Genomic DNA, 16530 nt, shown 5'->3' with positions numbered 1-16530 from the left:
TCTGTTTTTAATGGGGGGCAGTTTAATCAGTGCAACTTTGATCACAGATTCCATTAGATGCAGGGCACCATTGACCAAGGGGCAAATCTATGCTGTCAAATCAACCTAATCATCTTTGCAACATCTCTCTACTGCTAGCAAGAATCACTTGATGCTTCATTCAATGAAACTTAAAAGAATCTTGACCTCCATGATAGGCGTTGCGGGCACCCCTTCTGCACATGTCCATGAACTCCATTCTTATTAGGGGACAAAACCAGTCCACTATTATGTACAGATCCCATTTGACATTGGGCACCATGGACCAAGGGGCTAATATATGCTGTCAAAATTAGACGAATAATCTTTGCAGCATCATCCCTCTTACTGCTAAATCAGGCTCGCTGTATACTTTGCATGAGGAATTTGAAAAGAGTCAAACTTCAATATGATGGTTTGGCAAAATTTGAAACACAAAAATCTGACAGCTATATGCATGTATATATATATATATATCTGTGTGTGTGTGTGAATCATCTTGGATTTCATCTCTTACCTCCTCTATATTATATGGGAATTCTTCTACTAAATAATGCATAACAATTTTGGAAGTTAATGCTCTCTTTTCTATATGCCACCACAGAAGTTGTGATCAATATCAGTTAAGGCTCTGTGAGAAAATATGAAAAACAATCCCATGCAAATATATAACGACTTTTCTCATATTTTCTCACAGAGCCTTAATTGATACTAAAACTTCTGTGGCAGTAAATAGAAAAGGGAAAATCAACTTGAACCACTCTTATACACTATTTAGTAGCAGAGTTTCACGTATCATAATATAGGGGATGTAAGAATTGGAGGACAAGATGTTATGGGCTCAAAAGGAGTTCAGTCACTCTAAAGCAATAGATCTTAAATACCAAATCTAATGCTTATATAGATATTAGATGTCTAAATGCTAATTCATGAGAAGAGAGTGTAAGAGGAAATTTGATAACATGGATTTGGGTGCTATTATTGAAAAACAGGATTGAGGTGAAACAGATGCAAACTTAAAGCCAGTTGGAGAATAGCTTGTTTATTTGATCAAGGGATCAGTAGCCCTAGAAGAATTTGGTGGGCAAACTTCATTAGTGGCATATTATATTAGAAGTCTACAAGTAACAATACACGTTACAATTATCTCCATTAGAAGAGAATGTAATATAATCTACTTTAGAGCACAAATTAATTGATTAAATTGTTAAGCAATTTTTTGTTGGCTGAAAGGTGTTAAATCGTTCTGAAGTAATAAATATTAAAAACTCAAGCTAATGCTTGTGAAAATTAGAGGTCTAAGCTCTAATTTTATAAGAGAGTGATACAGGAAATTTCTTAACATTGATTTGAGTGTTATTTATTAATAAATATGATTGAAGTGAGAAAGATGGGGGACTTAGAAAGGATATAAAAAGAGATCCAAGCACAGCTTTGGTTTAAATTCAGTTTGGTGAATAGCTTTTTATTTGATCATAGCTGTAGAAGAATTAGGTGGGCAAATCATAGGCACATTATAGTGGATGCAGTAGTTTGCATATGAACCCTCTGGAAATCAGAGGAGCATTTCCAGATTAAAAAATTGAAGTGGTCTGAAGGGATTTGCACAGTATGTGACGAGAGAGAGGACAGGATGCTATCTGCCTTTGGATTAAGAAAATTATAAAATGAGTTGCATTTTATGGATGTTAAGACAATAAATAATCTTATAACTTGTGAAGTGTGAAGATTATTCAAAACACATATTGATATGACAATAAAGCTAGATAAAATTTAAAATTTGAATGGTCATAATCCAACATCTGAAATCTGCTAGTATAGTTGAATATGGTAATGTGATATTTCTAAACAGAGAGCTAAAGCTCTAGAAATGGGTCTCTAAGTTTCAGAAAATGAGATATGATGTTTTGGATCACTTCCTGTTCTTTTCTTGGTTTAAAATATCTATTCAAAATATCAGTTTCATAACAGGTGTTTTACAGTAATAATGAGAAATTTAAAACTAGATAGATTTCAATGTAACAAAAATTGCTTTGAGATTTGCAAACACAATTTTTTTTGCATAGGATATATAATATTTGCTCAGTGGTTGAATGTTGTTATTATGCATGATCTACATTTATCAAGAGATGGAGTGTTTCTAGGCACGAACTTCGAGATCCACATATTGTGCTATAAGAATTTGATCATTAATTTCGTAGGAAGGGAGCTTTAAGGGTTTAGATTGTAGATAATGTTTCTGGTAACCATGTTCCCAGGTTTTTGTTTTGTGGTTAGAGGTGTGCATCTTGTGCTAGAATGTTTCCATTACATTTTTTATTTTGTTTGCTTGGTTGACCCCTTCCTTATGAACCTTAGGGTTCCACAATCAATGCGAGAACTTCAGGAAAAAGCTGTGTTTTTTTTGCAACACACACACACACACACAGAGCTTGATCCCTAATTGTTCAAACTTGAATTTGTGGCTGTTGAATATTTCCAGGAATTTAACACAAGTGGTGTGAATCCAAGAGGTAAAACTGGCCTTGACCATTCTTCAAGAAGTCAACATGCACATTCAGGAGCTTTACACACAACGCTTGGTATGGCTGAATCTTCTAATGGGAATTTACTAGATACGGCGAGGCCAAGAAATGTCGAGGAACCAAATACAGGTACTAGTACTTTGCCAATCACGAATGTAGCCTCAAGAGGAAGAAAAGGTCAGGTGCTGAATGCTAATCACTTGCTAAATTTTCATTACAATCGGATTCCACGTACTCCTCGTGCTCCATTGAGAAATCAGCCTCCAAGGAGATATCACCGAATCAAACCCTATGACAAGGATCTGTTTTTACAGGCAAATTTTAGGTTTCTGGTATCTGATATGGGAGATTATGAGCTGAACTGCAGCAATCCAGATAAAATGTTGCAGTGGGAAGATGTTGCTGCCGTAAAATATTCTGCGTCTTCTCCTGTAAGATGTCCTATTTGCTTGGAGAGTCCTCCTTTGTGTCCCCAAATAACAACCTGTGGGCATATCTATTGTTTTCCATGTATTCTACGGTATTTGATGATGGGAGAAGAGGATCACAAAGGTGAGCACTGGAAGAAGTGTCCCTTTTGTTCTGTCATGATCTCTTGCAAGGATCTGTTTACTGTTTCAATTAGCAGTGTGAAACAGTATACCACTGGAGAAACTATTGAATTCACACTGCTATCTCGGGCCAAAACTTCTGTTATTCCTTTTGAGAAGGGACAATATTCTCTTGGGGCCCTGCCTTACAGCATAGATGGACATTGTAATGCCTTCTCCAAATTTACTTTGACCTCTGATGCAGAGCTGTCTTCAAACAGGGCAGCAGATGAGCTCACCTGTTGGATTGAGAAAGTGCATGCTGAGGGGGGTGAAGATGCAGAGTTGCTTCCTTATGCTTATGAGGCAGTAGATCAACTTGAGCAAAGAAAAAAGGCATGGATTGAACATCGTTCCTCTGAATATCTCAGTATCAGCCCCCCAGTAAAGCACCAATATATGTTGCAGACAAAAGCACATACAGGCAAACTCAAAGTTGACAGTTTCGATTCAAGAGGTGAAGCTGAATCAATGGAAACAAAATTGAGCAACGACATTGTTTTTTCTGACTGTGAATCAAGTAAGGATATCACTGGGACATCACAGAGCACAAATTTGGGACAGATGCTAGCACAGAAAGCCAATGTACAGGAGGATGATATGTTGGAATTACCAACTGCTGAGGAATTCTTTCCCGACACATTAGATTATTGGGAGACTCAGAGATCTGATGGTGGAACTGAGAAACTTCAAAACCTAAAGTATTTGGGAGATAAAGATGTGTTCAAGCAACTGGAACATATAGATTCAGCAAATGGAGAATCTTATTCTTTCTATCAGGTATACAACTGTGTTCATGGTTCAAATCGTGTTTATAATTATTCTTTTTCGTTTATAATTTTTAGGTGATCTGATATTATTTTAATGTTTAGGTCTATATTTTCTCTTTCATTTTTGCATATTTTTAAAATCTGACTGGATTTTTTATGTTTACTCTTGAACATTATTTAGCAGCAGGAATAAGGTTAAGTGGCAATGTTTCTTATGTAATCTGTCAAGTTTTATTACATTTCTTGTTCAACTACCTACCTCATATTTTGAATTTTGAAATTTTTGGGAAAAAGCTGCTACTTAACTTTTTAATGCTTTCATTTCTGGTGTCAGTTCTTTCTTTTCAGAATTGCCTTTGCAAAATTGCTTTTGCATTCCTAGATTCTGGAATGGTTTTTGTCAAGGTGCACAGGGACGGGGGTACTTGGGGTACTTAGGGTATGGGTACGACTATTTTTCATAATAGGGGATGGTAGTACTTGGGTATGCCAAACTTTATTTTTAATTATACTTTTATATTTATAGAAAATCTCAAATTATGAGTCATGACAATGGTTTCTCAAAAAAAGAATAGTGATAAAGTGTGCAAATGTAATGTATTGTTTTCAGTTTCAGATTTGCTATATGTTTATAATAATAATGTATAATAAATGTTTAGATGCATAACAAGAACATGATAAAGTTTGTAAATGTAATGTATTGTTTTCAGTTTCAGTTTTGCTATATGTTTGTAATAATAATTATTAATATATGATGAATTTTTACATGCATGATAGAGAAGGCAGACTTTAAACATGAACAAGAAGATCATAAATCATATGACAGTGACATATTGCAAGTGATAAACTTCAAACTTGAACAGTGATAAAGTTTATTGTTAATCAATATTGTATAAAAGTTTCAAACTGATTAGGTATTGAATTAAGCTTGATAAACAATAAGCTGATACGCAAACAAAAAACTTTCTTAAAAACATTAAAAATCTTAATCAAAGTCCTTTGCTATGATGCTCTCCACTGTGTACCCGGTACTTGGGATACATGTACCTGGTACGTGGGTACGAGTACCAGGGGTGTGCTTACAAGTACCCATGCAACCTTGGTTTTTGTCTACCATGGCTTTCCAACTGTCAGCAAAATTATCAGTACATCTAAGTTGGAAAAAGCCAACCAATGGGCAAACACATTTTTATTTATTAACTATGGTCAAACACATTTGGTCTTCTTCTCCTTTGCTGGAACTAATTTGTAGTCATAAGTGCCCCTTCTCCAGTATTTTGGTTTTAAATCTAAATGATATATTTTAGGAATTTGGATATTCTGGCAGATGCATTATTCTTATCAAACTGATCTCTTGCTACTAATTGTGTCTTTATCAACTCAAACTGTAATCTTGGCAAAAAATGCTCTGCACGCTTCTGCTGTGGTTTAAAGTTTAAAGTTATCTCCTTTGACATTCATAAATATGTATAATATGAATACCTGAAGAATTTTAATTGCATTAGAGTTTCAAAATAGCAAATAATTCAACTTTGTAAAATCAGCATATTTTCTCTTTTTATACTTACGTTTTGCTTCAGTAAATTAAAAATTTGTCTGAAATCTCCAATTCCTACCTTATCTCTCTCTGCTGCTGCTATTACAACTTGCAATGCACAAAACCCTAGTTGGAAGGCCTTCTTTAGTCAGGAGCCTCTATTATTGTAGCTTTCAGTGAAATTTGTTTGCACAATTATATATGAATTATAAGTCATGTTATGTCTTGATTTTGACATTTATGGAAATTAAATTGATTGATGATGACTTCAGTGTTCTTAAATAACCAAAACACCAGTGTTTTTTTTGTGATGTTTATCTTCCTCATATCTTTGATGTAAATGTTTCTTTGACGTGACAACTACACTTCAAATGACTCATTTGTAGAGAACAATCTTTAGAATTGAACTTTACTGCATTTGAGAATCTGTTTTGCAGCAAATTTCCTCAATATTCTTGTTTATATGGTTTCTGGAACTATCAGATAGATAGGCTTCTGTGAGTTGTAATAGCTCTTTCAAATTTCTTATGAAAGTTATCAGTGCACAATCATATGTATATTTAATTTGCAAATTACTCAGGAAAATGTTTTCTGATCATATAATCCACAGATATTGTTCAAGTTGGGGTGAAAGGCTTTGATTATAAAAATTGTGATAAAGTCAGGCTACAATTGTGATAAATGTTGGGAAAAATGGCCAGTACAATTTAATTGGGAGAGCTAGGATTTGTGGAAAATTTCTATGATTCTTTTGCATTTTGAAGTCAAGAAATTTAAGGTTTGTTGGGTTTATTTTCAGTTTCTGCTACAAACTTTTTTTGACTTTTCCTAAATCGGCATTCTATAGCCCAATATTTTGTGTCCAAATCCCAATTTAAGAATTCGTTTCTTTCCAGTTTGCCGAATTGGAAGAAGTGTCTTGTTACTATAGATTGAATACATTCAGTCCGAGTACATACAACTTAACACTGCCGAGAACAAGATTTTTTGGAGATACATCCCACAGAGATAGGGGGGTGGGGCCATGTTTTGACTCTACAACTCTTCTTAAAAATTAATAGCACTCGTCTTCCAGACATGTGTACTGGAATTGTTGTGTTCGCTTTGACAACATTTAGAATAAAATTGTGCTTATAAATTAGGGATATGATCCTTCACACACACACACACACACACACACATATCAATATGTACACATATATCAATATGTGATTACGAAAAATCGATTATCTAATGCTAAATTTATATGCCGTTTCTCTGCATATTTAACAAAGAATTTCACACCATTGTTAGTCATTTTACAGTATGTACATCCATTCTGATATGCATATGTGATTATGAAAAATCTATTATCTAATGCTAAATTTATATGCCATTTCGCTGCATTTCTAACAAAGAATTTCACACCATTTTTATTGCCAGTTTACAATCTGTACATCCATTCTGATATGCATGTCACGTGTTTCAGTTACACTTGAAAATTTTGATCCCATCCCTGTATTCATTGTATGGTAGTTTTGTAGATACTTTTTCAAAATATTATATTTATCCATTTGGTTAATTAATAGGTAATATATAAACCATAGATTGTAATTTTGATTATTCTGCCTCTGGTTCTCTTCAGTAATACCATATGAACTCAACTATGTGAGTAGAGCACATCAACTGTTATCATCTTTGATTGGAATCTCTTATGAGATCCACAACTAGCAGATTATCATTATTGGTCAAAAAGAAACTGAACATGGTTTAACACACATTGTGTTGCGTGGATACAAATTCACATTATATATGAAGGTAGAACCTTCTACTTGTGAGCTCTATAAAGCTTTTCTGCAGGAATCATTCTAGCTTTCATGTTCTTAAATTATAGAACTGCCAATGAATGTGCATTACATGCGGTTGTCACTTGACTATCTTGTGTAACACATGGTTCCTTACTGCAATTGATCTTCCACGAATCACAGTAGGTTTGAGGAATGAAACTGTCTTCAAGGAGTTTATACTGTTCGAGTTTCCTAGTTTTTGTTATCCCTATAGAAAATGACACAAGAGGGAAGAGAATGTTGTGATAGCAGTAAGTTAATTTGATTGCCAACTAGGTGTATCAAGAAGTTATGTGAAACACAATTTCAAGTCGCATCTTTCTCTTCCCAAGATTCTCTATACAAATATTTTAATTTATGGTCTCTTGGTTCAAGTTCTCTTACAAGCTGATAAGACTCACTCAATGTTAGTGCAGTTTGAATGCTACATCTGAAAGAAAACATCATGACCGACTAGGAGCTTATACTTTTCCATATTGTCTCCTGTCGTTCCTCTTTTTATGGTATCTGTATGTTACCTTGTTTTTAAAGGCAGCAACAGGAAGTCTAAAATGTTTCATTAGTGTGAAAGAAAACATCATGACCAATTAGGACCTTATCCTTTTCTATATTGTTTCCTGTCGTTCCTTACTTTATGGTATCTGTATGTTACCTTGTTTTTGAAGGCAGCAACAGGAAGTCTAAAATGTTCATTAGTGTATGTGCTGCATATACTATCTTATTTTATTTATTTTACATTTTTAAATCTTACTTTTGAACTAACATCTTCTAATTCTTAGTGCAGGCAGCGGATGGGCAACTTCTTGTTCTTCATCCGTTGAATATGAAATGTCTTCTTCACCATTATGGTAGCTATGACTCTCTCCCACCTAGGTACTGTTCTATCTATTTCATTTTTCAATAAAAAGTCATTTGGCCTAGAAATTTTAGGTATTGGAAATTGCATTTTTATTGTTAAACTGTTGTCATTGAAAGTCCATGTCAGATCTAATTTTTGAACCACATAATTTTGCATGTTTATTTTTGCATACATCCATGCATTGTTGCCTACTTCTGTTAAGGCAAAAATTGAAGTGGCAAAATTAAGGTAATCTTCATATGCTAATATCAAGATTTGTACATCTAACACAGATTGGAGTCCACCTTGACCAAACTGTCTCTGGCTGTAGAAAGAGTGCCATAAGTATCATGGAAGCATTTCTTACCTGATAAAATAAATATGAAAATAAAATAAAATGACAGGCATATGAGATGATGTGATATTATGATGTTTGATTGCAATTTTAAATGCATAGGTTTTATCTCAATCAATAATGACCCGTAGGAACTAGAAAACATTTTTGGACATTTTGATCTATGTTCTAGAAGATGTCCCATCCATACTTGGAAAAAAAATCATGGTTGCACCGAAGGCTCATAATGGGTTTTGCAAATTAGAGGAATAAGGGCCTAAGGTTGGGAATGGTGGCACAAACATATATAGTATTAGAAAAATTAGTAATAAGAAATGCATAAACAATAAGAATTGAAACATTGAGGCCTGTTAATGGGCCAAAATGGGTTAATCCATTTACATCAAGAGGCAGCCCTATTGATTGGAGTGCCCGAGATGTAAAGTGGGTGAAAGTCCAAAGAGAACTTGAGGCCTTAAGGTGCGGGAAGTGTAGCAAAGGATTGGAAGGGTTGTTCATAGGCTTGGAGTACTCAAAAATTGGCTTCAGGTACTACTAACATTACAAAGGCAAAGGCTGTTTTGCTCGGAGTCAAATTAGTAGAGAGACTCAATCCAATAGGTGCATCTTGAAGGCAATTCTCTCATCATTACGAATGTAATTGTTAAAGGAAAATGAAGGATTAGTGAATTTGATAAGGTGTTGAGGATAATTTAAAACATGTTGACAACACTCAAAAGCTTCAAAAAACTTATTAATGCTTAATACTTTGTCAAAAGAAAGATTTGTTGGTATTCGATAGAGCCTTGATCATTCCTTCATTAATATGCATTCAAAAGTGGTTTTGTCAAAAGGAAGATAGGTTGATATTGGATAGAGTCTTGGTCATTCCTTCATTAATACGCTTTCAGAAGTGGTTTTGTGCTCATCCATGCAATGACAACTGAGTGATTTTTTTCACTTGGGCTTCAAAACCACTAATTGCTTTATGGGGGAAGGTTTCTTCATACAGATTGGAAAACATCTTCATCTTTGAGGACGATTAGTTTTTACACAAGGCTATGATTGTGCTTGGTGATGATTATCTAACGATGGAAGGGTGTTATAAAACTCATGTAGAAGTAGCCTACTCGTTTTTGCTGCTTGAAATTAGGCACGATAGCAAATGCATGTTCGTTGGTGATTGAATGCGTCTAGTAGCAGTGGAGGAGTTGCTGGGAGGATATCTTTGGCAAGGCGTGGATTGATGTGGGTTGATTTTGAGGGTGGAAGATTGGTTTCAATTGGGAAAACATCACAATTTTTTGAAGATAAGACTTGGCCAAAGTTGTTCAAGACAGTACCTTGAGCTTCTTCATTTGTATATATCTTTCTAAATGCAGCCTTATAGCCAGCAGCAACCTCCACACCTTTATATGATGTTAACCTCCTCAGCAATTTAAGGACATGTTAGCTGTATTATTTACGTAGTCATTCTACTCAGCTAAAGGAGAATTTGCAACTTGTTGAGTTTTGCCGTATTTCATTCTAGAAATTAAGGATCAAAACATAGCTTATAAAATAAAATATATTAATATAGTAAATAGCATGATAGCATCAAATGGAAAATTATCAATAAACAATAAAATTAAAAGGATATGCAGAAGAGAATTTTAATTGCAAGAGGCTGCCAGGAAAGATAGCCTTGACCATGTTAGATATCACTACTCATCAACACTTAGCCTATGTTTGTTCAGAAGTGTGAAAACATCAATTTTTTTTGAAGATATGAATTGGCCAAAGTTGTTCAAGACAATACTTTTAACATATTTTGTATATATCTTTCTAAGTGCAGCCTCATAGCCAGCAGCAACCTCCACACCTCTATACGGTGTTAACCTTCTTGGCAATCTAAGTACATGTTTGCTATAATATTTTCAATTTTGGCGACAAAGGAAATGCTAAGAGATGTAACGGGGTGGTCTTCCTGTTCCAATAATCAATAATAATTTGTTGCTTAATTTGAAATAACTTTCTATTGGGTCATGTTCCTTGGCATCTATTATTGCTTTTGTTTTCTCCACCCAAGAGTCCATAAAATTTCACCCAAACATGGGTGATCAGTATCAACATACCGAATCATGCTCAAGACAGGCCCAGTGAAATTCAAAGCATAATTAATCCACAGAAGCTCACCACTAACAATCTAGGATCAATGCCTTTTCTTTTGAGCTCTTTTTGTGCTTGGATGGCTTCATGCAGTCCACATGATGGTGATAATCATAGAATTCAAGGCCTCTTGCATCTTCGCGATTGCCTTAGGACTATTGTGTGAGATGCAAACATGTGATGACAAGCTAACATTGTATAATACAAGTCAAGTCAAGTATCAACAATTTTTTATTATAACTTGTCTTCAAGAACTTCAACTTGGAGGCAGCCTCAAATATGGCTTGTAACATTCTGATTAGGCACAACATCTGAATCTCCCAAACCTACATGTAGACTTGTTTGACCCATTCAATCTGTGGGTCAATCTTCTGCAATATTAAGTTGAGAGAGTGGATAGCACATGCTGTCCAAAATATCAATATGTTACTATATGCCTTCACTAAGACCCAGGTGCATTACATTTCTAGTTCTATCTGTTATGACCTTGGAAATGTTTTCTGGCCCCACCATTTTAGTGGATTCTACGAGGATATTAGCAATAAAAGTTGCATCTTTTACTTGCCCCTCACAATCTACTTCCTTAAGATCCTTTCTGCCATTAGGGGAGACTGCTTATAACATTGATCACTGGTCTATTTTTGCAATCTTTCCATCCATGAGATTTGATGGTTATACTTATGCGTTCTTTGGGCCATGTATCCTTGATCACTCTAATTATGTCTGCACTGGAGCTTTCTCCTTAGGTAATAAGGTGGTTCACACCTTTATTTTTGGGTTGAAAAATCATTTTTTGGGTTGCCTTTTCTTTGGTACTTCTGAGTTTGTCCAGGGTAAAGGCCAAGCTCACCTGCGGCCACACCTGCACCACTCTTTGAATGGACCTTCTTGGGAAGGACTTAGGTAGTTGGTAATATAGGTTCTCAATAACGTTTTCAGGTTAATCACTGTTAATGGTTTAGTAAAAAGCTGTTTATTGACTTTTCACACTGTTGGATACCATCCTGATTATATGTAGAGGTGCCTGGTTGGTTTGTCAGTAAATCCTATATAACACTTAATAGCCTTAAGAACTAATAAGTACAAACAAATGTTCATGCTATGATATCTCTGATCAGGGCTCACATGATCAATACGGAGTGAGTTTCTGCCAATTTAAAATTTGAAAATGTACCCAAGGAATATCTTGGCCTGGGAGAGACTAGTGGAGGTATTCTCTTTGGCTGTGGAGTACTTTGCCGTCTGCTGACATCTGAGACTAGTGATATTTCATATAACATAATGAGCTTTGGTCATTGTGGTTCCCTTCTATGGATAATTGTAGCTCTGTGGGTAGCCAGGCTTTTGAGTTCACAAGAGCTGAGGGACAAGAGATCCTTCATTCATCTTATCAACTGTGCCACCCCGAGATCGGTGGACCAGAATCCTTGTGGTATTCGGACACAATAACCCATACAAAATAACCCAACAACAAAATAACCCGAGGTAATAATAGCCCAATGACAAAATAACCCTGCTTTTACCATGTGGATCAAATATTAGGGCACACAATTGCTTATTTGTGCCTTGTTTTTGGACACAGATTGACTAGTCTTAAGTGCTATCTGGTTGTAACATGCAATTGGATATGGGGCAATTCAATGTAGGGTTATTTTGTTGTTGGGTTATTATTACCCTGGGATGTTCTCTCGTTGGGTTATTTTTGCCTGGGTTACTATGGCTGGGTAATTTTTTTCCCATAATCCGATGCTTGCCATGCTTGTGGGCCAGGATGCTGAATGGATCAAAAAGCCCTTCTGTGTTCCTGAACTTGATCAAGAAGGATGACTAGCTCCAAAGGGGACTGAGGGATAGAATGGATCAGAAATCCTTCCACACTCTTGGAATACAGAGATGGGCATACTTGAGATTGCCATTTTTAAGTATTTAATTAATTTATAAAATGGGTTGATTATAAGGAATATGCCTTGGATCAAATTTAATTATTTTATGATATTAGGGTGTATTGATTCATATATGAATGAGGCTTATGTCGATTTAGATGTTATCATGGATTCCTGACACACAATGTTTCTTGTGTCAGTTTCTAGTGATTAATATTGTCTGCAGGCCCAAAACCAGGATTATCTCATAGAGGGCATTACAATTCGTAATTTTATAATAAAGTTATATCGGTAAAAAGATAATACAATTTTAAAGTTGGAATTACTGTTTCAGGACTAGATTCAGGTAAATACCAACAATAGACATTACAGAAACAAAAGATACAATCATCCTGGTATGGCTAGGAGGCCACAATAAACTATGGAGCATTATACTTTACATGATTTTTTTTCGAGTTGCACAATCATACTTAATGTTGTAATGGTTTTCACATGTTCATGCAATAACACTGGATTGTGTTCTGCAAAAGCCAGAAGTTAATATGTAAAGTTAGTGCATACTCTTGCAGTTGCATTCTTGGTGGAGAAGAATCATTAATCATTGGTGATTTTTCGCTTTCTTTAGGAGACTGATAAGCACAAATTTTAGGGTTTCTCAATGACTGCATGTTTGCTTATGATAGAGAGAATTGTACAAGGTTTGATACATTGTAATGTGATCAGCTACTGATAACTGATAATCTGTATGCAGCATCTGTGGAAGAATATTAGAGATGGAGACAGTCACTCAAACAGAAGGAATGAGAAAGCGCTATCGCTATTTGAGTCATTTTCCTTTAACAGCAACATTTAAGGTGTTTATGTGAACTTTAATTTCCTCTGCAGAAGTGAACTATGTTTCTGCTTTCTTAAGGCTATATTTCTTTTTAGAACTCAAATAAATACAACTCATTACTGTATGCTTTTATGCAGCTCTGTGAAATTGATCTGAGTAATATACTGCCTGTTAGTGCTTTTTCCCCCTTTTCTGATGAAATTGAGAAACGGGAAGCTGAACGTCGTCATCGCCAAAAGCAGGTAATTGGCAAACCATGGATGGGGTTGATTTCTCGAATCACTTCAAGTGCTCAAACTACATAAAAGTCAATGTTATAACACATATTGTGAATAGCTAGTTTGAATGCAATTATTTTGAAGTTTGCTACAGCTAATAATTTGATGTTACCTTTTACTTGGTTGTCCATTTCTTACACATGAAATATGCAGTTTGTAAACTTAAAAAACCGTAGCACAATAGCATGATTTCTAGGTGTTGGCAATTTTACGGTTTTGGCAAGTTTCGTAACATCAGACATGCTTTTATGTCTATTGTTATAATAAATCAAATACATATTGCAGACAATAAAAGTAGTCACTAAAAATAGTTTGCAGCTGAAGTTCTGGCTTTGCGGAGAGCTGGTGTAGTTTCATGTATTTATATTTTGAATGTATAAATTATTAAATGACTGCATAATTGAGGGAGTTCAAGTTTAATTTTTTCTAGTGTCCTTATCTGAATTAGAAGAGCGTATGGAACCATTTTAGCATATGCACTAGTTTTATGCTTAGATTGAAATGTTATCCGCTGCATTGTTTCTAAGTTACTTTGCAAATCATCTATTATTATAAAAAAAGTCTACCAGTTAAAGAAATTTGTAGTGTGTAAGTATAAAAGTCATACTAATTTAAGAAACTTGGGTAGGTAGGCAAGCGCCAGTAGAGCTGTTATTAGTTACTGCAATATGAAAATCTTTATGGACATTGGCTAATTACTAAGAAACATCTAAATCTCTATTGTAAATGATTTCTGCAAGTAGGAAGAAATCTTGCTGGATCTTTTTCACTATCCAACCCCTGGTTTCTTTAGTTTGGCGATATGTACAATTTATATTTTAATTTTTGAAGGACTTAGATGGCAAACTTGGTAAAATAATCAAAATCCAATTTTTTTTAAGCAATACACAAGGCAAATGAAAAAGTGGACCTCTACCAGGGCTACGTCATGCAATTAAGTTGTTGGACCACTTGGCTGGAACCAAAACAATTGTCTCCATATTTCACACAAAAGTTTGATTGGTTTTAAAAGAAAAGGAAACTTTTTTCTCTGACATTGAGGATAATCAATAGTTGCTCAATAATGATATACTTTTGTTAGATTTGGGGAAAATTATAATCTAGAATTATCCCAAAACTTTTGAAAGATTCTAAACCCTCGAGCATCAGTTTGTTCTCTAGTATGTTCTTCTGCACTTCAATTGTAATTTTATTTCTTCGTAGAACATTTGTTTAAATGTGATGTTTGGTGTTACATCTTTCACTTGAATTGATGACAGGAAGCTAGAGCTCGGCATAGGGCTGCAGCAGCTGCTGCTGCAGCCAAAGCTCCACAAGGAAGGTCTGGGATTTTAGAGTCCACAGTTTCAATATGTGATGACAAACCACCATCAAGTGCTGATTTTGAAGGTGATTTGAATACCTTTTTTAAGGAATGTGTCTCACTAATGTTAAAAATTATTCATGAGGCATTAAACAGTTTCAGAATCTAGGGAGCATTGTTCAAGCTTAACATTAGAGTGCTGTAAAACATGTGCTTTCAAATGTATATTGCATGGAGTGGTTGCAAAATGATTGACATATACATTTTAAAATGAAGCCCTAGGAGACCTAAAAGGTGTATCTACTAGTCCTCCAGTACTTGACGAGCGAAGGCTATTTTCACGAGTAACGAGACTTGGATTTGCTGCTGGATGTGACCCTCCTGCTCTTAAAAACAATTTATCTGCAGAGGTGCCCCGAGAATCATCAGCATCTGGTTTTAACAGCATTAACGTGGAAACAGTGGGGTTTTCTTCAGAAAGTGGTATGTGGAATTCCTTTACACTGGTTTTTACAGTCTATTTAAATGATCATTCAGTCTCACTACTAAATTTGATCCTGTAGTTGCAGTTAATTCCCAGCACAAATACATTATAATCATCTGTGGTTGTTAGTGCCAATCTCAGTATTTAGAGAAGCTTTTATATTCGTCAAATTCCCCATATTTATCGAGCACACCTATTTGAGTTATGCTAGTTGAATTCAAAAGTATATGTTAACATAATCCCGAGGGAAAATGATTATTTGTTGGAATCAATTAGTTGAACTCTTCTATGCCCTCAAAATCCCTTGCATTTGGTTCATGATGTTTGAATGAATGATTCTTTGAACTTCATTCTATGAATTATGATTTTCTTCCATTAATTTTTTTGTGTGCTTCCTAAGCAATATCTTTTGTTCTTCCAGATTCTTTTTATGAGTACAAGAGATGTAATGTAATGAGAACCAGGTATTCATTAAGCACGTGCTTTCAGCTGAAGCTGTTTTTTTCTTGTGGTTTTTGTCAGTCTTATCAGGTACCAGTAGTCCATCACCTATGTCTTTTGCAGATATTATAACAACAGCCCCAAAACCTAGTGGGGATCCATGCAATAGTCAGATATCCAAGATGCAAAATTCTGGCAAAAAGGGTAAAAGAGCTTCCAAGGTTCTTCTCTCGACAGCAGGTGGAAGGCGCTATTGATTATGGCAATTTTTGGTATTCAATTATACAGATGTATTCTTTGGCATTTGTGTGGCAATATGAGTTAGCTAGAGAAATCAACCTATGAGATAAACTTTTCAATGAAAATATTACAATACTGAAGTTATTGCTATTTGCCTATTAAATTTTTATTGGCTATAATCTGCTAATTCCAATTAAATGCTATACTTATTTTGTATCATTATGAAGGTACCCACATGTTTGTTTGAACAGTATTTTATTAGACCCGTTTTAGCCTTTGCGGTGTCATGAAAAATTAGCCAGAGAGATCAACTCCGCGGTAAACTAATCAAATCCGGTGGAACTACTACTACAATATTGAAGAAATTGCTATTTGCCTATAAAATTTTTAATGGTTATAATCTATCAATTCCAATTAAATGAATTTTGTTTTTGGCATCAATTCCAAAAAAAAATCTTGTTTTTGGCAAATATTGTGTGC

At 35.0% G+C, this 16530-nt stretch overlaps 1 protein-coding gene across 2 annotated transcripts in view; it reads left to right on the top strand.

The window, feature by feature from the left end:
* The window catches only part of LOC149539213 (RING/U-box superfamily protein), a 35957-nt gene extending 19688 nt beyond the window's left edge, over nt 1-16269 (top strand). The window contains exons 3-9 of one of the 2 annotated variants that reach the window (XM_089800549.1): nt 2501-3913; nt 8051-8139; nt 13221-13323; nt 13442-13546; nt 14842-14971; nt 15162-15368; nt 15892-16269. In XM_089800549.1, coding sequence (XP_089656675.1) covers nt 2501-3913; nt 8051-8139; nt 13221-13323; nt 13442-13546; nt 14842-14971; nt 15162-15368; nt 15892-16067 — 2223 coding nt within the window. In that variant the 3' untranslated portion in view covers nt 16068-16269. Of the gene's footprint in view, nt 1-2500; nt 3914-8050; nt 8140-13220; nt 13324-13441; nt 13547-14841; nt 14972-15161; nt 15369-15790 lie in introns of both variants that reach the window. The other variant, XM_089800550.1, reaches the window with a different exon arrangement.
* The last annotated feature ends 261 nt before the right edge of the window (nt 16270-16530 follow it).

This window comes from Cupressus sempervirens, chromosome 9 (assembly GCF_028749045.1).
Source record: "Cupressus sempervirens isolate cs-2001-9-10 chromosome 9, ASM2874904v1, whole genome shotgun sequence".
In the NCBI taxonomy this organism is placed as follows: Eukaryota; Viridiplantae; Streptophyta; class Pinopsida; order Cupressales; family Cupressaceae; genus Cupressus; species Cupressus sempervirens.
This window is presented reverse-complemented; position numbering and strand designations above follow the sequence as displayed.